Genomic DNA, 22,756 nt, shown 5'->3' on the forward strand with positions numbered 1-22,756 from the left:
AAATAGGAAGATGCTTGTTGTCTTGTCCCTTGTAGTGGGCAGATGGAATATCTGGAATAAACTAGAGTTCCCAAACGTAATCTCTTCCCATAAATATGATCAGCCCAGTGTCTTTCATAGTATTTTGCCAGATACTATACAACCCTTACTCAGGAAAAGAAAAATATTACCTTTTTACTTCTTGAACATAGTCTGCATTTCTGTCGAACAGGTGAGTTACTGAGTCTTTGATTGCTTCATGTTTGAAAGAAGAAGCTGTTCCAAAAACAGTAACATTGGGAATAGTTGAACAGAGCTGAGCAACAGCTTGACCCTGCAAACACATTGATGTGTTAGTTCACTGACACAGAAATTGGTTGATGGACTTTACAACTTCCAGTTCACTCATGAGACAGCAAAATCCAAGACCAAACATGTACAAGGACTTCCCAAACTCATTTCTTGACAGTGCAATGCAGTTCAGCCACAAGAAAAAAATACACTCAAATCAAAAGTATATGCTGAAGACAAAGCAACTGTAGGGATAAAATTAATTTACTCTATCAAGAACTGTATTGGAAAAGAGTTGGTTTTGTTCTTTTAACAAAGGCAATGTAATTTAATGGAAATGGCATTAATTTACAAGGACCACCAAAACCGATTATTCAAAGAGCACATGAGAAGTATTTCTCATTCTCTGCTTTGCCTCTTCTGTGTATTTGCCCCAGAGCCACCAGCGTAACGCCAGCCATCCCTCTGCACCTCAGCCCTCGGAGCCGTGCGGACTGCGCCACGGGTGATCTGAACCTCCCTGCGCACAGGGAGGCCCTGCAGCACCCCGTACCAGAGCGGAATTTCTGGCTGATCATGTAAAACTACCTGGCTCCTCTGGTACTCAGATACAGCTTTATTGTTCAGGTTTTGGCAGCACGAATACAGAAGGATCTGGTGTAGTCAGTCCCTATGCAGCATGCCGTATACCATTACTAAGCAATCATATTTTCTTACAGCTGCAAGCTGGTGTAACTAATACTGCTTAGTAACGCAAATCTGGTTTACCTCGTATTAATAATTATTACTGATTATTCAAAATGCAGGAATAGCTATGAGTCACGCTAACAGGCCATCCTTTTACAGCCCTGGGTTTTGTTTTAGTCTTAACATACTAACAAATGGGAGACAGACTTTTGGTAGCCAAATTCTGCCTCCTGTTGGAACCACATTATTCCACTGGAGCTGGCACAGTTACATGGATACGCCCAGAAGCAAGAAATGGCACTGTCATTCTAAAAATAACAAGTGATGGAATTCAACTGCTTCGTATTTACGTTTGCAGCCAAAATACATTGTTTGTAAACTGTATGCATGACCAGTAAAGTCATCCATGGATGAACACATTTCTGTTCATTCCAACCAGAAATGCTGATTATTATTATTATGTAAGTACCAGTAATCAGTGCTTGGGTTTTATTTACAGTAGAATAATTAGATGACCCTGCATAGCCTGGGGGTCTTGGCATCCTCACACATAATTCCGAATATAATCGCTAGTGACAATCCTCTGAGCTGAACATCGCAAGAGGACAATATTACTCTTTCTATATAGAGGCATCCAGGAGTTCCAGACTGGTTCCCTACGAGATTAGTCAGTGAGCAGCTACACAGCAAGGCACAGTTTCTGTGATCCTTTGAACAGGTACCAACAGACACAGAGAAGGGAGTAGGAGAAGGGATTCACTCTCATTCTTTACAGATAAGAAAAGGAACAGCACAGCAAATTGAACAACCTGTCCAACAGCTCAGAGACACATATAGCAGGACCCAGATAGGAAAGGTGATTTGTAGCATGATAATCCAATACCAAACATAAATAATCTTTTCTCTTTAAAATCATCCACCATTTTCCTGGGTTGAAATCCCTAATCTCTCAGAAATCATAGGAAAATCCATTCCTGAGGGGCCTCACCTCACAAGATGTAATGTCTCCGGGGAGCAGAAAATGTTTGACTCTTCTCATTCTGCATTTCTCTGTTACTTACCATCTCATTCTGAAGCCCAGGTTACAGTCTGGGCTGTAACATAAAATTACAAGGAAAAAAAAAAAGGATTTTGTATCTTTCCTTTTCTTAGTCATTTTCACTAGCAATTCTCTTTTCTCACCTCCTGTGTCTCCCAGAAAACCATCACCCACAGTGATTTAGGTAACCCAGTATTTTATAATGTATGCTAGTTGAGTGAAATTCTGACATTATTGATCTGTTCTCTAATTAGTTTTCTGCATTTTCAATCTTACTTGAGAAGATGAGAGATAATGAGTATATCCTGAATCAAAAACACTGAATGTTTAAAAGGTCAAATATTAGGAGTTGAAAACATGCTGATTCTTATCCTGCAGAAGACAATTAACATTTAGCAAACTGACAGTCAGATGAATAGGAGAAATGCACAAAAAAACCCCAGGAAGTGCACAACCTATTTTCTTCCTGACTCAAATTCATTAGTACTCCCCTCCCTGACCCCATAGAGATAAGCTTATCTAAAACCCCAGATCAGAATACTTTCCAGCTTTCAGGAGATATTTAAAGCCTAAAACTGACTCATATGACCAGGACTTTTATAATTGGATGAACAACATCACTGAAATATTTTGAGGCAATTCCACAAAACATTCTTCTGCAGCTTTCTGAAGATCTATTTGATGTTGACTTTTACTTATTTCTGTGCAAAATATTCTTAGCATTTGTATTTCAGAAATCTTGGAATAAAGGCTGATATGGGACCTTTCAGGCTCTTCCTACCAAAATGGGAGAACTGAACTCAACCTATGAACTCAAACATTTCACTAATTTCTGTGGAATTCAACTAAGCTGCAAACAAGCACCGTGGCTATGCAAGTCACTCTTAAATCTGTTTTCTAATCCCTCGAGTCACCCAGCTACCTCGGGATTAGCAGCGAGTGTTTAGAGGACTGTACATTTTAAGTGCAAGTATGTGAGGCCCCAGAGTTCAGAACGTCCGCAGATCACAAAGGAAGTGCACAAAGGGTTCTGCAGCTGAGGGAAGAACATCGCTCCCCAGGCCTGGAGGGGCGGGCAGCGTGTCCACGCCAATCCTGCCCCCATACCCTCCCACCAGGTGCCCCCTTTGGTCACAGGCGCACACGAGACCTGTCCCATCTTTTGGGATTCCAAAGCCATTCCCCTCCTAAAAACTGCTTTTTTGGTAGAGAAGAGAGTTTTCTGTCTCCTCCCTGCCCAGACAAAACCACATCATCTCCATTACCGACTCTCACCGTGGAGACCATGTGGATATGGAACTGGGCGCCACGTTATCAGAAATAGTGTGTGAACTCGAAAACCTTCCCAGAGAGTGTCTAATTAGATAGGCATGATTTGAAAAATCAAAATAAAACTCTCCACACATCTGATCTTTTATATACGATGTAAATTTCTACATATAAGTGCACACTAGATTCTTGCTTCCTGAACCTGAGAAAATTAATAAGGAGTAAAAAATAACTCTCATTTGGACAACTAATTTTACCTTTAACAAGATTTAGCAGTCTTTGAAAAAAACTGATAAATTGCTTCATTGAAGGGATAGACAGGGTTTCAAAATATGCCCTTGAAATGAAATTAATCTCCTTTAAAATATATATATATTTATATACTACTTACCATGCAGAACTCCACATGGTGAGTCCTCAAAGAAATTAGTAAATTGGATTAAATCATTCTGTGAAAATGAAACATGTCTCCTAATACTGGATTTGGCACAGGAGTCATGTCTCTTTAGCTTGAAAGCCTGTTTGATGGATTCTTTTTCAAGATATCCTGGCAATTTATAAAACCTGTGTTGAACCTAACCTACACATATGATTATTACAGAATTTATTATAAATGGATATGCTTATAGTAGTTTTAGATCCATTAGAAAGATTGAGGTTCCTTCCTTTTCCTTTTCCTTTCCAAAGTTAAACCTGCAGGATTGGAAACTTCGCGTATCAAGGTAATCACATAAAAAACCCACAGAAAAGTAGATTTTTAGGAAGAAACAGTGATATAGACTGTCATGTGCATTTAAACAAAGTAAAAAAAAAAAAAAACACACCAAAAAAACAACTGAGGTTTAAAAGTCAATATAGAAAGCATAAATAGAAGAAAATTTACTAATCTAATTAGCTTACTAATACTTATCAGTTTCACTGGATGAAATATAAATAAGGGGTGTAAGTCAGTGGATTTCCAAAAAGGTCTGACCTAATGGCACAAGTCAGACCTCAGTCTCATGTGCAAGCCATGCATTGAGTTACAGCACTTACATTAATACAAAGGTATACTTTCAAGAAATCATCTTTTTTGCTATTATGTAAACTGAACCCATCTTTATAGCAGGAGAGAATGAACCATCTAAAGGATACCACCTTGTAAAACTACATCTATTAGAACCAATAGCATCATTAAAAAATTATCATTTCTATGATATATTTTTGCAGCCCAGTGGTGCTACAGCATTTAAAAAAAAAATCATTCATACTCAGTCTTGCACAAGAAGCCTGTCTGGAACTGAACGTGAGGAGAATGCACATTTCCAAAATGCCTTGATGCCACATAACCACATCTGAAGGTGGTACACAGTACACAAACGCAGTAAGAAAACTGCAAGAGAAGACATCTACTAATCTCCTGGCATCAAGGAAAACTTTTCTCTGGTGTTAGGAGAAGTCTCATCCACAACACTCCATCTCCTGAAGGTGTCATTTTTCCAATTACAGCAGAGGAAATGGGAAACCAAACACTACGGTGAACATTGCAGAGTGGGCAAACTGAAATGTGATTCTCGAACAAGCATAAGGCAGCATCTGCTACATTCAGTGCACCACAAATAAGTTTTGGAGTAGATAGAGGGGGGAAAAAAAAGAGTCACCATGAGATAACAAACTCTTGTACCCTCTAAGTCTCTTATTTTCTGCAACAATTAGTGGGGTGTGTTTTTTCCTACCCCTTGCACAACTGTGCAGCTGAGGTGCATCCAAACCTCAGGGCTGAAATCTCCATCTGGTATAAATCCTCTTCAGTTTAGTGGAACTACAACATAACCCAGCTGAGATCCTGGGTGTATTCCCTAATGCTGGCCGAGAGGATATCAGCGCTACCTGAAAAGGCAGCACAGCCAAGGAAGTGTTAAGCGCTGCCTGTCTGTGCCGTGACTTAGCAGGGGATCCAGGGAAAGGACACATCCCCTGGGGAGTGCAAGGCTTCCAGAGGCAAAGAGACCGGCCTTCAGAGACTGCAGCCTGCTTGGGTCAGGGAAACTGTTTTTCATGTATGATTCGCCAGGCTTTTGTGTTTGATTAACAGATGATGCTCTGAGGCAGCGTCTGGAAACAGACTCCAGCCTGGCGGTGGGACCCTCCCGAGCTGCTGCAGGGGCACATCCGCTGCCTGAGAGCGCCCAGGGCGCAGCGCAGCTCTGCCCCACATACCGCCTGGCTTTACGGGAGATGGCTTGGGTACTTACAGCAGCCTAGACTTGGTTACACAGAGCTCTGCGTGAGCTGATTTTATTCCCTTCCTTGGCTGTTGGAGATGAAATAAGAGGAAAGCACTTCATCAAACGCAGAATGGCTATGAACTGCTAATAGGAAAATAGCAAGTGCAGTCCTGGGAGTTATCGGGTAAAGATTTCAACAAAGTGGGAAGTATAAATGACATTGTACAGTGTGCTGGCCAGAACCATCAGAAGAGTGGAGTAAATTCTAATTATTCACATTCAAGAAGGACTGACTCAAACACAAGAGTGCTATTGAATGTGCTCCTACCTGCTAGGTGCAGACAGACCTAAATTCAGTCTACCCATACAATGTTTAAAAGGACAAGGAACGCTGTGAGACCTATTTTAAAAGGCTCTGGCTTTCACACCAGCTTACTGCTGCTTTGCTGCCAGCCAGCTCAGAGCCCAGGAAATGTGTGTGTATCTGCCTGGACCAGTGTCTGCAGGGTGACCAAGGAAACAGATATCTGACCTTACAGAAAAGGGTTATGAAGAATCGAACCTGCTTTCACAGTCTGAAAAATACAGACCAAGGACAAGCTTGATTCTGAGCTTGTTCTAGCCATATACACAAATACATCCTACCACAAAGATCTGAAAGAAGTGCCCCAAGAGGAAAGAATAGCTAATTTTAATTAATGAACACCACCAGCAGGAGAACAAAGATACATTAACTGGCCACAAATAAAAGTCTGGAAATTGAGAAAAGTTTCTCAACAAGCAAGTCAGAGCAGAGAGAATTTGAAGGGATAAACACATAGGTATTTTTTTAAGAAGAAATTTTATAGTTCTCTTGAAAGTGTTCTTATATGCTGCCTATGATAGCAGCTGACTAGATTTACCAGGGAGTGCCAGTTCTTTGTCAGGTAAAATATCACCACTTCAGTGATTCAGTTTGGAATGCATCCTCATATATTTGCAATTTATGCAGGGGAGACACAATAAAAAAAGAAGGCTCCTGCCAAGCAGTAACCAGTTCTGCCAGGATGACCTAAATCTGTTGCCTCAGATTTACCCTTCAAATTCAAACATGAGAGCTGCATCTGTAACTTACTCTGTACTTCCTCTGTGCTGAGCCTGAAAGGGAAGGTCAAATAACAGCTTCAGGACAGCAATCGATGCTTCTGCATGAAAGGTAGCTTCATTTTAGCATCTGTAAGATCAAAATACTAAAGAATTGGCTAATCTGCCTTGCATCCGAAGGGTTAAGTGATGAAACTGAAGTGTTTACACAATCTTGGAGAAGTTTTGTGCTCTAAATGTTCAGAACAGGAAGTACATAAAAAGCAAACAAATAAGCAAATGGGTAAAATGGCTGTCTTACAAATCTAAATTCCTGAAAGAATTAATTTTCCAGGTAGATACCACAGAGATAGAGTCTGGATTTATTAAAGCTAGAAGAGAAGAGCCTAAGCTTTTTTTTGCCTTGTTTTTCTGGTGTTATTGTTTGTTTGTTTGTTTTAATACAACAGTCCTGTATTGATACTAACTGAACTAATCCAGGATACAGTTTACAAGTTTACATTAATAACTTTAAAAGCAACTCTATAATGTCATACAAGCCTGTGCTGTGACTTGCACTCAATGCACTGACACAAGCTTCATTTTGAAGAGCTAATTGCTTCATACAGCCGCTCAGTCCCAGCAGGGTGCACGCTACTCCTCAGTTTTCTCAGTGTATTTTCTTCAGTCTCCACTTTGCGCCACTTGAAAAAAGACGTGGGAGTATATTTGTGAAGGGAGCTACTCTACCATTGTCTTACAGTCATTTCAAACATTAATTACAGCGTTTTACAGTTAAGATGGGCCAATATATGTCCTACAGTATGTCATACGTTCTTGCAAACTCATTTCTGAGGATTCATTTCTAGATATGGATAACGGGAAGTTTCTGAAGTTCAGTGTTAGCTGCCTTTCTCCTTATTTTAGCAATCTGTTCAGAAGGGCACTTAAGCATTTAAACTCCATTCGCATTATACATATCTTTTGTTAATTACCAAACTGCCCTGCTCCTCAATATAACGGTTTAAGCAGAAGTGTTAAGCATCCTGCCAAGCAGAGGCCTGACAGAGCCCATGACAACCCGTGTCAGATCTTGGCCAGTAGCAGCTTCAGAAATGACAACAGGATGCATTGCAAGCTCTCAATTCTCACCAAAGTCTGATTGAATCACGCAATGGCAACTCTAAGCCTGTAACATCCTACCTAGAAGGCCGCTAAAATTTCTCCAGCCTACTCCACTGCCCAGGTTGAGAACTGACAGTCAGGCTCTCTTAACCACCCCCAGCTCAAGAGGGGAAAAAAAAAGAGGCAGGACAACCAAAGCAATCCCCAAAGCAGCCCCTTTGCCAAACAATCCAAATCAACAAGCTGGCCGTAGGAAGCAAAAGCAAATACAATCTCTCCTTTCAAGCCCCCTTTCTAAGCGCTGCAGCAGGTCCTCCTCTTCAGAGGGACGGCTCCGATGTACCAACAGCGTCAGAGCTGAATTTGTGAGCATCCGCCTCTCTCCTCCTGGTTCAGGGAGACAAGGTGCTTCCCTACAGCCTTCCTACCGTGAACACAGAAGATTGCATAATGCCCTGGCCATTCAGCTGATGGGCAGCAGGGAGGGTACTCATTTGGTGTATGGAACAGGATTCAAGTCTCTGTCACGAAGAGACAGGTACATGAGACGTTTTTCAAGATAAATCATCTTGGTACATTTCCTATTTCTCCACCTCAGCTTCTGATGTCTCCTGGAACTTCTGGATATAAGTAATCTGACTTATCTAAAGCATCCTGCCAGACATTAAAGGATACTGTCATGTACTAATCATTCCCCAGGCACAGATGGGAAGACAATTGCTATAGTTACCTCACTACCAAAAATACCTGTAAACAAAAATAAGGCCACATAAACTGAGGCAATACATAAGTAATGGTCCTAGAGAATTTCCCCTGACTCAATCTGTTGAAAAAGCTGCAGGATCCTATTAAAGGGGACCAGGGAGCCAGAACAAAGAACCTCACAAACATCTTTGAAGCAACAAGTTCTTTTTCATAAACTGCCTGAAGCAGCTAAAATAATGATCTTGCATAATGAGAAAAGAACAATTACAAACTTCTAGTCCCACAGGGAGCCTATTGTCTCATTGAAGTATTCTGGAATTTCTATGACATTTAGAAAAACAACTGGACAGGTTTTCTACTTGCTGAAAGTGGGAATGGGCCTTCTAGCTATTAAAGCAACAGCACAGAAATACTTCTTCCCATAGCTTTTTCAGTGCCAGTTTTCTGTTATATTAACAACGAAATTTGTGAGAGTGATTTGTTTGACGGAGGCTGTTAAATTTTTCAAAGGATTAACAGACAGATTATTAGAGAGGTTTAAAAAGTAATACAGACCTCTCTAAAATCGTTACGTCTGGTCAGTAGAAAGGAAAAAATTCCATGCATCTCCAGAGTGATATTTTACCTGCAAGACCTACCAAGGAACGGGAAAAGTCTTTCTCTTCCAATTCTAGTTATACGTGCTCTTCCCTTAGAAGAGGCTTCTAAGGTTCCCTTAGAACAGGCTGCATGAGGCGTCCTCCCTGGTGACAGAGCCACCAGCACCCTGTCTCACAGGCCACCAGCCCGAGCTCCCTCTTACGTGCAGTCCCCCCGGATCATACACAGACCGACATCAGCCACTGGGCCAACTTGGCTGTTCCTCCTAGTCTTTCCCTTGGAAACTCTGTTTTATTTAACTACTTAGCAGGTGATGGATCTGGTTTCTGCTTGTTCTCCTGGCAACCAGCCGGGACTCATCCTTCCTTTAGCTGTAGGTCCACCAGCAGCCACGGCAGAGGAGCAGTCAAGAGCTGCTCATTGAGCACCTGCGCTAAGAGGGGAAGCCAACAGTTCTTTAGAGGAATGGCCCAGCACAGAGGCTAGACACTAGTGAAGACGACTATGTGAGAGTTGGTAGCGTATTAACAGTGCTTCAGGAAGAGAAGAGAGAAATAATAGAGGCGAGAGATGTTAGAAAAAGAGAGAAAGAAATAAAGAAGTTTAGCAAGGACAGTTTATCTTAATAAGGAGAAGGAGTTAGTTTTCTCTGGGCACCTGCAGATGCACAAAGATTACTTTTGGGTGTTTCACTAATTCTGTATAGTGTCAGCTGTGCAAATGGCCTTACAACTAAAGCTGCGCCTTTGATCCCTGTAGAATGTATAGTCCCCGTGAATGTGTGGCCTTGTGTTGCTTTAACAGTCCTAAATTCCACACGAAAAGATTTAATATTAAATAATAATAAAGTCAGCCATAATGCTTTAGGTCGTAGTGTGCCAAAGCATAATACGATTATAAATTCCATTCATTTGCAGAAGTATTCCAAGAGGACCGTTTATTGCAAGTAGGATTATCGTTCACTAAAAATACTTTGTACAGGGAACTCATGAATTTATTCCTTTGATTACAGCCTTTTGTATTAGCACCTGAAAGAGGGTCTAAGGGCATAGAATTAGGGATAAGGTGTTTGGGACTGCCCACCAGACCTCAGTCGACTACAGATGATTAGTTTAGCATAAATAACGCATAACAGGAGAAGAGAAGAGGTGCTCCGGTTTGAAAGGCTGAGATCTGCTAATGTTCTCAGGTCACAAAATCTGCCTTATGGAAAGGGACTGCATAATTTCAAATATAAACAAACTCCACTATCAGTATCTTCATATTTTGCACAAGCTTAAATATTTTGTAAAGGAGAGAGATTTTCCTAAAAGATAGCTCCAGCAATTGGCAACACAAAATGCTGACTTTTTATTTCACTGTATGACCTGGTTTTCCACCAAATTCATTCTACTTTTGCTTTCCCCATGCAACGCCACGCCTCTTTACTAAGGATCCAACCTATGACAGGCAGCAGCCACCACTGACTCAAATTCTGCATTTGTACTTTTTCCCTAGCATTGACATGATAATTGCTTTCAATCCCTCTACGACAAAGCTGGAGGGAGGAGGGAAGGAAAAAGTAAAAAAAAGGTCTTTCACAGAGAAAGCTTCCCACACATGGTATTTGCAGGAATAATCCAAGAGGGCCATTTACCGCAAGCATTATGGTTATACCTACAAATACCTTGTGCAGGGAGTTCATTTATTTATTCCTTTCGTTACAGCATTTTACACAGAAGTAGTACAATGTGCATGAGTTCAGGGATGCAATGTTCAGGATGACACCTGCTCCTTGATCTCTGACAACCCATTAGGAAGTTTTGGAGGGGTTTTGGGTAGAGTTTATAGTCAGAACATTTTTATTTCACCAAAAGCTCCTGCCAGCCATTCAAAACAGTGTTTTTATGGGAAAACAGATGCAGTTCCTCCCGCCGCAATCCCTCACACAGAGGAGTCTGATATCAAACCAAACTGCAGAGCTCGGCTTATTTCAGAAATCAAGATGCAGACTGCTTCAGCTACTTGGTGACAGGAAAGTAAGTAAAGTTCCAACTTACCACCCCACCTCCTGCCGAGTGAACCAGCACGGACATGCCCTCTCTTAGGTTAGCAACTTCAAAGAGCATCATGTAGGCAGTTACAAAGTTCATGGGAAACGCAGCAGCTTCTGAGAAACTCATATCATCTGGGATCTTGTAGACAAATTCTACTGGGGTACATACTACTTCAGCCCATGCATTGTAGTTTACAAAAGCCATGACTCTGTCTCCAATCTACAAACAAGGAAGAAAACAACGTTGAGGATATTGGCTGCAACTGGAACTGTAGAAAGCAACTTGTAAGACGTGCAACTCTCCTGTTCAAGCTGTGGGTCAGTGACCTGTTGTGATGATAATGATACTCCGCATCTTTGGCAAAATAGCAGTTAACCTGCTTAGCTTTGGGCTTTTCAGATAAACACAATTGAAAAGAGTAAAAGTTGAATTGAACAAAAATATCTGAAGTTAAAGCCACCTCCTCTTTTTTGCTATACTGCTTCCCTGATGGAGCAGTCTTCCATCGTCACTAACACAGATCATCTTTTGCTAGTAGAGCTCCTAAATAACAAATGGGGCTGTACACCAATGATAATTTTCATTTTGCTTTCTCAGTCTTCACACTAATTTAAAGCTCCTCTTCCTCTCTGTAGATTGAGAAAGGGAGGCCTTGTACTCTGCCAGACTGAGCACATGAAGTGGTTCAGAAACGAGTCATTTAGAAGATAGCACCATCTGTATCCACTCTCTGCAGTTTTATTATCTTAATAACCGATTCTCCCAATACATTTCCATGATTGTCATTTCTACAGCCATGTGTCGGAGCAGAATCTGATCCTGCAACTTCAAATAAGCCACCTTAAACATCAAAAATAAACCTCTGGATCCTGAGGCACTACTAAGCCTACAAAGTGAATTTGATAGGATTTAAAGGAGCAATGAAATATTCTCTTTGAATGCAACACTTCTCTACTAGATTTCTTTGGAAAATTTATAGTAGTGAAAGGGTATTTCACTATGGAGAAATGAAGATTTTATGTTAATATTACATACAGGGGGTTGCTCCTAGGAACCTTTCAGAGGTCCAGGCACATCATATTCGTACATTCAGATAATGGCCTTCGTCGCAGCTTCAGGTTTTTAAAATGGAGACAGTGACTCCCCACAGGTGGGCAAGAATAATAACACAGCAACTGAAGCTCTGAGGCTCCTGCAGGGCAGAACCAGACCTGGAGAGCAGCATGCGCGTAAAAGCAGAAATTGGTCTACTGGGGCTACTATGGAGAGCCACAGCGAGCAAACATAGGCACAACTCTTACAAATGCTTGATAATGCCTCATCCCCAGCAGCACCTACACATCTTTTACCTTGCCTTACACCTCTTTGCCTTTCTGTAATGCATCAACAAAAATAGCATCCTTAACAATAAGAGGAGCTCTTAAATGGAGCCGCAGTGTGATAAGGCAGGAATAGCATTAAACTTCAGGACTTCATGTTTTAAGTAAAACTAAAATAAGTTCTCCTCCCCAAATATCTTTGCTTATCTGCCTGATATTCTCTATCTTACATTCTACTAATACCCACTAACATTTTAGAAATACTGTTGGTTGTTCTTGGACTACATTCCACAGCAATGGAATAAAGCACAATGCTTGTACCTTCAGGCAAGTGTTTCTTGCACAAGCACATTTTGGTCTCCCAAGTACCTGTCATCAATTTAGCTTTGTGATATTGCAGGTTTGCTAAATGCTAAGGTGCTACTGACAGTTCTGAAGAGTTTGTCTCTTTCAGAATGAGGATGCTGAAATAGAACTGTCATTCCAATTTCACTGAAATGCCTCCTCCTTTTGAAACACACATTCAAATTAACAACATATCACCGGTAACCACTCTGTGGTTCCCTTTTGCTGGTAGAGTCTAAAATCTAAAGTCTGGTAGCATTAATTAGTGAAGATGTTATTATGTCCTATATCCTTGCAAACACACATAAATGATTACCAATTTTACTACACTGTACAGAGCCTAGTCATCATGTCAGATTAGGCCTTAGCTCCTGAGAACCATCCCCACAGCTAGAGAGATTAGGCCTGATACATTTGAGCTTGGTAGTAATCAGTCATTTACACCATTATTCCATTAAAAAAGAAAGGCTTTCTTTCGATGTAAAATATGTTCTTAAACATCTCTGTCAAAATGGACTGCCATTCAATGCCACCATTTGTCATACAATAACACAACTACAGCAAATGAAGACAATAAATGGCTGGCAATATCTCAGGCAGTTCAGACTAAGGACCAATAAGTCACATTTTTCCATAGCATGAAATCCCCACAACTTCAATGTGACTTGAACTGAAAGAGATCTACAAAGGGAAATAAGGTCAGAAGATGCAGGGTGCAATCTTTGCCATTCCTGCCATTGCTATGGACAGGGGTCGCAGCGTATGTCAAGGCAATGACAAGCATCTGGCATGCTCCTAATTCTGCACAGAAATCCGAAAAGAAACCAAGAGAACCTTCTTATATCTTCCTCATGGCACATTCTCCTGTTGGCGGGCTCATACCTGTGGAAAGCATTATGTTGAGTGTTGACTCTTCTTCTAGATCACTCAAGCACTACCATGGCTATACAGATTTTATGCAAAAATTAAAATATCACAGTTTGTTTCAATTTCAGGGAGTACACCAAAGTACAAAGATGTTCTACAGTCAAAACAAAGATATAACTTTAAAAGAGACCCAGTATGTTCAGTCAGGTGCAATGCTATTCAAACAAGCACCATATGCTGTAGCCTCATGATGCCCTTTAGAAATAGCAAGAACTTTTACACTGAGAATGCTGACCTAGAACAGAGACTTTCTATACATTTTTCACAGAATCTTCTTTGGTATGGAGCATAACTATAAACCACAGACACTAGAGTGGAACAACTGCAGCAGTAGAGTTTTTCAAATAGCAAAGTTTTTGGTTCAGCTATTGTTTGTCACAAAAACCATTCAAGATTATGACTTGTTTCAAGGCAGAGATGGGGCAGGAGGGGCAAGGTGGTGAAATGTCCTAAGAAGAGCTCACCACTGAGACCCTACTACAAACTAAATTGGCCATTATCTTTACTCAACTGAGAAATTTTACAGCTCTTCTGGAAGAGCAAAAATGTTACCTTTAAAAATATTTTAGGTAATTGCCTTCTTAAGATCAAGATACAATAGGAATTCAGAAATTACTTGATGACATGACTGACTCAGCAAATAGCTAAAAAAAATTTTGAAATAAAAACTGAGTTAATGCACATCAATCCTATCTACTTAGGAGAAATGTGCAAGATTGGAGGGAATACAGATGTTTAATGTCAATAACGGAATAGGAGATAGGACAGACTGCCGTGTATATGTAATAAGAGCTACCAAAGGGTACATTATGCCAACCAGTTATGAAAGCTTTATTATATACATTAACTATTTGTCATTTATCACTAATCTGCTAGGTGAAATAGACCCTTTTCCTGAGTGATCAGAATAAGTCACGTACCTAGAATCAGGGTCCCAGTTTTCTCTGTGTCTCATGAACACACATGGCTGCAAGAGAAGTGCTTGTTGTGGATGGGGGTCTCGTTAACTCAAGATCAAAAGTTGGAACTAGTATCAGCAGTGCATGGGCTTTGAGGAGAAGAGCATCAATGACAGCAAACATGGCCAAGAACAGAAACTTCATAAGTTAACACAATTTCTTCTGCTTTCTTAAAGTACATTGATCATGCTTTCCAGTTCCTGCTTAGCCATCAAGATATGCACATGGCGCAAGTGACTCTTCAGGAAGCATTTGAGGGAAATGACAGTGGTGGCTTTAGAAATTAATTCAAGAGGTCATTCTCATGCTTGGGAAGCAAAAAGGAAAAATTGCCCTTTCAAATCTTGACAAGGTGGTGAAGGCTGCTGTCACTGGCACAACAGAAGGGATTAGGGACAACACACTCAAGTGAACCAGTGAGTATTTAGTCTCGCTCTGCAAACAAAGGAAATATTACCTCAAATCCTTTCACGCTATCTCCAAGAGCTTCCACAATTCCAGAGCATTCAAATCCAGGAACAAGCGGCGTCTTAGGAGGGTTGTCGATATTCCCCTGTCTCACCATCAAATCAATAAAGTTCAAACCACTGTAAAACAGAGGAAAAAAAATACAATCAAGACTATTACCATTGATCAAAGCAGAGAAGGAAAATTTGACCTGAGTGATGTGAAAGCCAGAAAACTTCAGGGCAGCATTAAAAAGCTGAGCTCCACAGCATCAGAAGGACCCAGCAGACATTCACATTCTGCACGGGTGGAACAGAGTGACTTTGCACTCTGCTGTGCAGCCTCGGGCCAGGGAGCACACGGGCAAGGCAACCACATCTGTCAGCAGCCCCACGGCTTACAACACTCGGAGACACACACAGAAATTCACCAAGGCCATTTAAAAACTCATACAGGGAAACATGATTTCTATGAATGCATTACTAGCTAGCAAGTGAACCCAGTTCTATTTAAGAAAAAAAACCCCAAACCTCACACGTTATAGATGTTTCAGGCCAAGAGCAACCTGATGTAACTGTCCTGATCCCTGATATAAGTGTTCTAAGCCCTGATGTGGCTCCAGGAATGAATCTTGTGTTCATCCTAGGCATGTGTGCAAACTTTAACGTGAACTTCTTCAGTGTCAGATAGACTGTGGTTCTAAAACTGTTCCTCCTGGATCACTTTTGTACAGTTTTGCAAAGGTTATTTAGGTTTTTGGAGCCCGAAGAGTTGCTGCTTTGAAAAAAATACCAGTCTTCCCCTGTAGTGTCAGTTTTGCAAAAAATATTGAAGCACCTTTGCTTTGCCTTTTATATGCTATCTAATTTTATTAAATAAAATTTTGTGGTTTTCTAGGCGGCCACAAAAAAACCCAAACGTGCACACACACACACACACTCCCCCCCACAAAACAAAAAAAATCACAAACAAAAAACCCACAGCAAACCAAAACCAAACCAAACCAAAAAAAAGAAAAAACTCCAACAATCAAAACCCAAAACACAAACCAAAAGAGGTACTGTGTTTATCTAGTATATGCATATACTGATTACTGGCTCAAATGCCATACACACAGTTAAAACTTCTAAAACTCCTAACTAGCTAAAATATGCCTCAGCATTAATCCATTGTTCCAAAACACAGCCCCGTATTTATTGCTGGCCAAAACGGCTGCACCCTAACTCCCCCGACTCTGAAACTCTGCACACAGCCAGTCCTACTCACACATACGATACCAGCAACTGCTTGGATACATAAAATTACTGATGTGCACAAGTGTTTACGAGATGGAGCTTTAGTCAGATACTAATCAAGACACACACAGATTGAACAGACCCAACAAAGAAAAAAGACAGAGTAGACACACAGTGTAAGCACAAAGACAAGACAGCATTCATGAGATGTAGGTCACTGGGGGGAAAAAAAAGGGGAATCCCACCAAATGTAAATTATTTGTAATTGTGGCAGAGGATTTAAGGGCAATCGGAAGCCACAACTTTTAGCTAGATTATTTTTTAAAAATATGACTTTGGCAATCTAGCTTGAGAAACTCAGGATAAAAATTTAAAATTATAAAGAAACACAATCAAATTAAAAACCAAACAAACAACCCCCAACAAAACCACCACCACATTCATCCACAAAGCTCATAACATCAAACATCTGGAGGGTTAGGAAGGGTTTGGCAAAATTAAGTTGGGACTTTTGAAGTAATTTCAGAGAGGCCTCTTCTTATCCAGTAGCTAAGATCACTCTCTACGTTGCCACTGTGACGTTGATAATGAAAGAGAAATTCTGAACAACCAACTATCATTTGGGGGAAAAAAAGAAGAGAACCAAACCAACAACAACAAACTATCAAAAACCCCCCAACATATATGGCAGCAACCACTGTCTGAGTACATTAACTTCAGTGATGATCTTTTGAATCCATCTTTCCACGCTGTGACGTTTTACGGAAAGCGAACTCTTTCTCCATTCTGGAGGAAAGGGCAGCTGGAGGCAGCGCAGTGACATGGGAGCCTGTGTAGGAACACGCACTGTGACATCATAACAAGCAGGTGACAGACAGACAGACGGCTGTGGCAGCGACCACAGCTATTTGATCACGGCGTTTGATTACACTGCTGCAGCTCTTTCTAGAACATTCATTCGTACGAAATAACTTGTCTGTTTTTGAAAGGGCATATATTCAGCTTTGCATCTAATGCCATAATACTACCAGTTCAGTTTGGCTCTAGTTCTGTTTCTCTGTCGTCCGTCCTTAACAAAAGGCAGCAACATTAAATAAAAAAGAAAGTTCATCTCTACTACAAGGAACTCAAAAGACTTGATACTAGAACAGGTGTGATAAGGAGAGAAAAAACACTACAAAACGTATGTAATACCTAAGTCACATGTTTTCATCACTTTAATTACTAGGTGGAACATAGTGTTGATCAACATTTGTAATCATTTCTAGTCACTTTCTAGAGAGTTTCTTCTTCATTCACTTCATCTTTAATCTCCGCTGGGTCTAGTGTTGTCACATCCCCATTACTCTTGTACATGAGTTTGCTTCCGTTCTTCGCCACTTTCAAATAAGGACAGAAATAAGTTGTTTTATTTTACCTGCCAAATTTGAACAAGCCTTATCAACACCAGTAGGCCTGAAAGCACAATTATGTTGTATGGTAAAATCAGCTTTTTTTTTTTTTCCCTTTGAGTAACCTGGAGGGTCCAAAGACAAATGGCCAGTTTAGTAACTACCTCCAAGACACCCAACCTTACCAAGTCCTTCATTGAGATTTGAGCTAGAGCAGACACAGGCAAAGGGAAGCTTGGCTGCACAGAATATCACAAGAAAATAAATCTCATGAAGAGTGATGGTTTTGGAGAATAAGCACAATTTATTTCTGGTACCAGTACAAACCAGCAAAGCCTATTCTGGTTTGCAGCTGGAGAAACAGACTCCTGAACTTTAAGGTAATAGGCAGAGGGAGAAATGTAAATGTAAAGTGATCCAGTGAGAAAAGGTGCGCAATTTCTTGCAGTCCTGTGTTTTTAATCCTAAATCAAGAGCTGGATGCAACTGAAGATAGGGAAGGATATCAATTACCAAGATCAACACATTGACACCGGAGTTCTCCACGATTCTTTCTGTGAAAGGGCAGGGACAGTGGTGTGAACTACACAGGCTGGATTACCTATGCATGTCTGGAGGCAGAGTTTATCAAACATAGAAAGTCAGATGCAAAGATACTTCTAAGTCACCAATTCTGAGGATCTTGAATATTATTTTCTATACTTGTGGTTTAGCCTTGCTGTGTTTTGGTTTTTGCTGGTGGCGGTTTTGTGTGTGTGTTTTTGGTTTTGTTTGGGTTTTTTTGTCTGGTTGGTTTGGTTTTTTGTTAAAGTGTGGAAAGTCCTGTGGATAGAAAGCTGTAGTCTTGACTTCTTTCACCATCAGAGCAGCGAAGGTCAGCTTAGTTCTCCTTGCTCTGTCCCATGCACTCGAGGATGCCCAGGACTTTCCAGTGCAAAATAAGAAACCATGCAGACCATCCTTCACGCTTTGGTTTGGAGAGGTGCTGATTTTGATCTCTCTTATTTCACTGTAAGCCTCCACTGAAATTACTTACCGAGGTTAATTAAATACAACAGAGAAAATAAGAGTACCACTGAATTTTACATTCTTAAAATCCTTCCTCATACCCCTGGTCAGCAAATTGCCTAATAATTAAAAAAAAAAGGTTTAAAGTGATCAATTTCATGCTTTTTATCCATAAACACCCACAGTATATGAACCAGACTGCCTTTAAGAGCAAAATTGATACGCTGACTGCTACTCTGCTATACTTAGGATTTCTTTTCTTTGTTACCAGTTTTTTGAAGTGCTGTTATCTCACAGTCACAGAGCCAGAAGGGTCACTTCTGCCTCATTCCTCATGACGCACATGTATAGCAGCATAAGGAAGAAATAATTACAATAAAGAAAAATAAATGGAGGTAATTGCAGGACACCATTCCTTATTCACACATCCTATCTGAAATACTGCTTTGGTTTGTTCTAGCTATTTGCCTCATCTTTTAAACAATATGTATACTAGTGCTCTGCAGACTGCAAATTACAATACAAACAAATACAGCAATTTCAACTGCTTCGTCATTATCAATCAAAAATTATTTCGGGAAATATGCAGAAGCTGTGACTCAGCTTGGACACTGATGGCTGTTCCATGTCTTAGTCACTGAATGAGGCCAACACATGACTCATCTCAGCTGACACATTTTCAATTGGACCATTGATATTCCAGACCTTCAAAAGAATTATTTATCTGCCTTAGTGCTAACAGCAACATATCCTCTATCTCCTCCATTTATAGTACCATACCACAAAATGTGTACGTATAATTTAACTTGTGTATATATGATTCACCTGGTTTCATCCCCCACTGAATGCAGAGACCACAGAGAACTTGCACTTTTTACTGATAGATACTATGTACCATGCATGCACATATTCCTCTTAAAAGAGAGATTATTTTTCTCCACAAGTTGATGGAGAAAAACAATCATCTATAATGATGGTCCACTGCAAAACTGATTCAACTAAAAGCATCATTTGTCATCAATGTGTTACTAGCACAGCCCACCTTTGCCACGTTCTGCCCCGTGCTCATTCCCACATGCACACTACACGGGGCAAAGACAACAGACATTGTTCTCACTCAGTCCCCCAGACAAGACCACAATTCCATCATCATTCCAATCAATCTCCTGTGTTTACAGACTCGGGTCAAGAAGATCGGCAAATTGATTTTGCCTTGTTTGGAAGTGCACTTTGGTGACCTGAGCCCATTTCAACCCTATGGCCATTTCCAGGCAGGAGGAGCAGAGGCTGCACAGTTCCTCTGGCAGGACAGAACTTCCCAAACACACAGGCTGTTGTGCAACCTGGCAGGAACTGTAAGTGGTTAAGTGGGTCTACGGATGTCAAACAGCAAGTGTGCAACTCGCACGGCTCATTAATGATAACGCAACCCTGGAAAGCAACTGTAGTTGTAGGAGAGCTGAATATTTCTGTTTCACAGCCAAGCAGGCAACTTGCTATTTGCGATACACACATATCTACTGCTTTGATGAAAGTAGAATTCATACAGGCACTGCAGAGTGCTGTGAACCCCTCAGGTATTTAAAGGGATATGTCCACGTGCTCAGAACATTTTAAGTTTTGCATGTTAACTTTTGTTAACTCAATAGGTGGAAGGCGGGGTGGGAAGTCACTCAGAAAACACCACAGCCAATTCTCAAAAGGAATTACAGCCCTCACTGATAGCAAAATTAGCTACTACACAACTACTATGCTACCATTATTTCTTACATCCACCTAGCCTGGAATTTCTTGCATTTCCCATTGTGACTAGTAGAGAAAAAAACAAACCAAAACAAATGAGAATGCAAAAAATCTCAGCCCTTCATTTATTAGTCTTCATTCAGATTGATGGATATCACCATTTTTCACAGGCAACACCTTGGGGAAATACATAAGTCACAAACCTTATGATCCCCATAAGTACAGGATGGAAAGCCAGGTGTCTGAACAGGCTGAAACATTCAGCTACATTAACCTGCTCAGATGTTCCAAGATCTGAGGCACATCCACTAGATACAGCGTTCAAAACAAGCTCACTGCCTTATTCTAAAATAAACAACTTGGCCTTCACCTTGGAATTTATCTTTTGGAAGTGCCATGTTTTCACATAGCAGAATAGGACAGCAAAAGATAAATCCCTGCCTATGCGAAATTTGGTTTTGGGTACACATCCAGTTGTGTAGTAAGATCCCCAAGTTGCTTCTGCCACTTAAAAAAAAAATAATTGTGTTTTCACGAAAGAACATACGCAGTGAGAACCAGCTGTCTAAGAAGAACAGTCTGCTCCAATTGCCTGGGAAAAAAAATTGGCCTTCTAGGAAAGCTCGTTTCAGGATGCTACCAGATTGCCAGCCTCTTGTCAACTGGGCAGGGGAATTTACACTGGTAAATTATCCTCAGCTCCAGCTACGCTGTCACACCCGCTCCGGAGAGAAATGATGATGACTGAAGTAAGTGATTCCCAGAAGAAAAAGAACAGCCAGTATCAGAAGGCAAAGGGACAGGTGCTGAGCAACACACACAAGCTGGCATCCACATTTCTCAGAAAACAACAAAATCCTGAACACAGTTGGCCAGTTTTTTCCCCGCATTTCTCCCTGCTGGTACCATGAAAAAATCACTGATTTTTTTTCCCCTCCATAGCTGCTGCTGACAGCACACAACACCCGGCTTTACCCACGCCCGCCCTGCACCGAGCCCTCGGAGCTCAGCGCCGGGCTGGGTCCAGGCGCTGCGGCGGGGCAGGAAGCGGCAGCGGCCGCTCGGAGCGGCGCTCCCCACCGAGGGGGAGCCACGAGTGAGGGAAGTTGCTCAACAGCCGCCCGGGAGGCTGCGGGGCTCACGCCGCCCCCGGCCCGCCGCAGCCCCGGCCCGCCCGCCCCGCGGGGACCCGCACCCGCCCGCGCCCCGCCGGGCTGCGGCCCCTCAGCCGCGCCGGGGGAAGGTGAGGGCGAGAGGCGATACTGGACCAGGCTTTGACGCGGATCTTCAGCTCCCCCTCCTGCGGCTCCGGCATGGCTTTCTTGGACACGCGGAGCTTGTTGAGCCCGCCGAAGGCGGACAGCACCACGGCTCTCATCTCCTTCGTGTCCCCAGCCCGCAGGCTGCCGGCGGCGCTGCCCTCGGCGGCTTCCTTGCCGCCCTCCTTCTCGATCATCTGCTCCGTCTCCTCCGCCCGCTGCGCTCCCTCCTTGGCCATGGCTGCGGCGGCTCCCGCCGGCTGCTCCCGTGCGAGGCGCTGCCGCCGTGCGGAATGGCCGCGGCGCGGAGCAGCACGGCGCTGCCTCGGTCCGCCCGCCGCAATGCACCGGCTAGCTGCGCAGCGCCATCCGCCGCCCCGCCGCGGCGGGAGGCGGCCCCGCGGGTCCCGCGTGGGTGCCGGCCGGAGCGGGAGCAGGGCCAGGCCGGGGAGCGCCCGGGGCCGCCGCCCTGCCGAAAATCGCACCTGGCGGCCGGGCGGGGCGGGGGTTCCCTTGAGGCGGCTTCGCGCCCGCTCCTGCGTGACGGCCGTCCCGCCCGCCCGTCCTCCGGAGCCAGCTCCGCTCCTCGGGGTCCGGCTCCTCTCCTCCCAGCCCAGCTCCGCTCCTCGGGGCCTGGCTCGACAGCGGCAGCCGAGTGCCTGAAGCCGCAGGTAGGAGCCTGCGGCCACGTCCTCACCTCTCACCCTCGTCCCCGCCGCAGGGGTTGCCCCCACAGCCCTGCGAGGCAAAGCCGAAAAATCTCCCCCAATACTTCATCTGAGGCCTGGGCACAGCCTGGTGTCCCCCAGGAGCTTGGTGTGCGAGGCTGGGGCAGGGCAAGGTGCCATCTAACCGGACTGGCCCCCCATCCCCTCAGTGCCCCACACCTAATGGCATCATGGCTTGAATCTCCTCTTAACGTGCCCAGGTCTGGGTCAATGTTGGGTCGTCGGGTGTGCAAAGTCAGTCCTCACCCATTCCCTGTCCTGAAGCTGTTGCCAGGGCCAACAAGGGAGTCCCCTGGGCATCAGGAAGAACGTGCAGGTGAGCAGTTGCCTCACGACTGGTACATGCATTTGCAAGCAAGACACCTAGGCTTGAAATTCTGCTGTAATGCACATTT

General features: G+C 42.7%; 1 protein-coding gene across 1 annotated transcript in view; it reads right to left on the reverse strand.

Annotated features, from left to right (window-relative positions):
• Window positions 1–21,882, reverse strand: part of VAT1L (vesicle amine transport 1 like) — a 55,336-nt gene extending 33,454 nt beyond the window's left edge. The window contains exons 1-4 of the mRNA XM_065641132.1: window positions 21,643–21,882; window positions 15,008–15,137; window positions 11,004–11,219; window positions 171–313 (exon numbers count right to left, since the gene is read on the reverse strand). Coding sequence (XP_065497204.1) covers window positions 171–313; window positions 11,004–11,219; window positions 15,008–15,137; window positions 21,643–21,872 — 719 coding nt within the window. The 5' untranslated portion in view covers window positions 21,873–21,882. The remainder of the gene's footprint in view (window positions 1–170; window positions 314–11,003; window positions 11,220–15,007; window positions 15,138–21,642) is intronic.
• Between the last annotated feature and the right edge of the window lie 874 nt (window positions 21,883–22,756).

This window comes from Caloenas nicobarica, chromosome 9 (genome assembly GCF_036013445.1).
Source record: "Caloenas nicobarica isolate bCalNic1 chromosome 9, bCalNic1.hap1, whole genome shotgun sequence".
Taxonomy (NCBI): domain Eukaryota; kingdom Metazoa; phylum Chordata; class Aves; order Columbiformes; family Columbidae; genus Caloenas; species Caloenas nicobarica.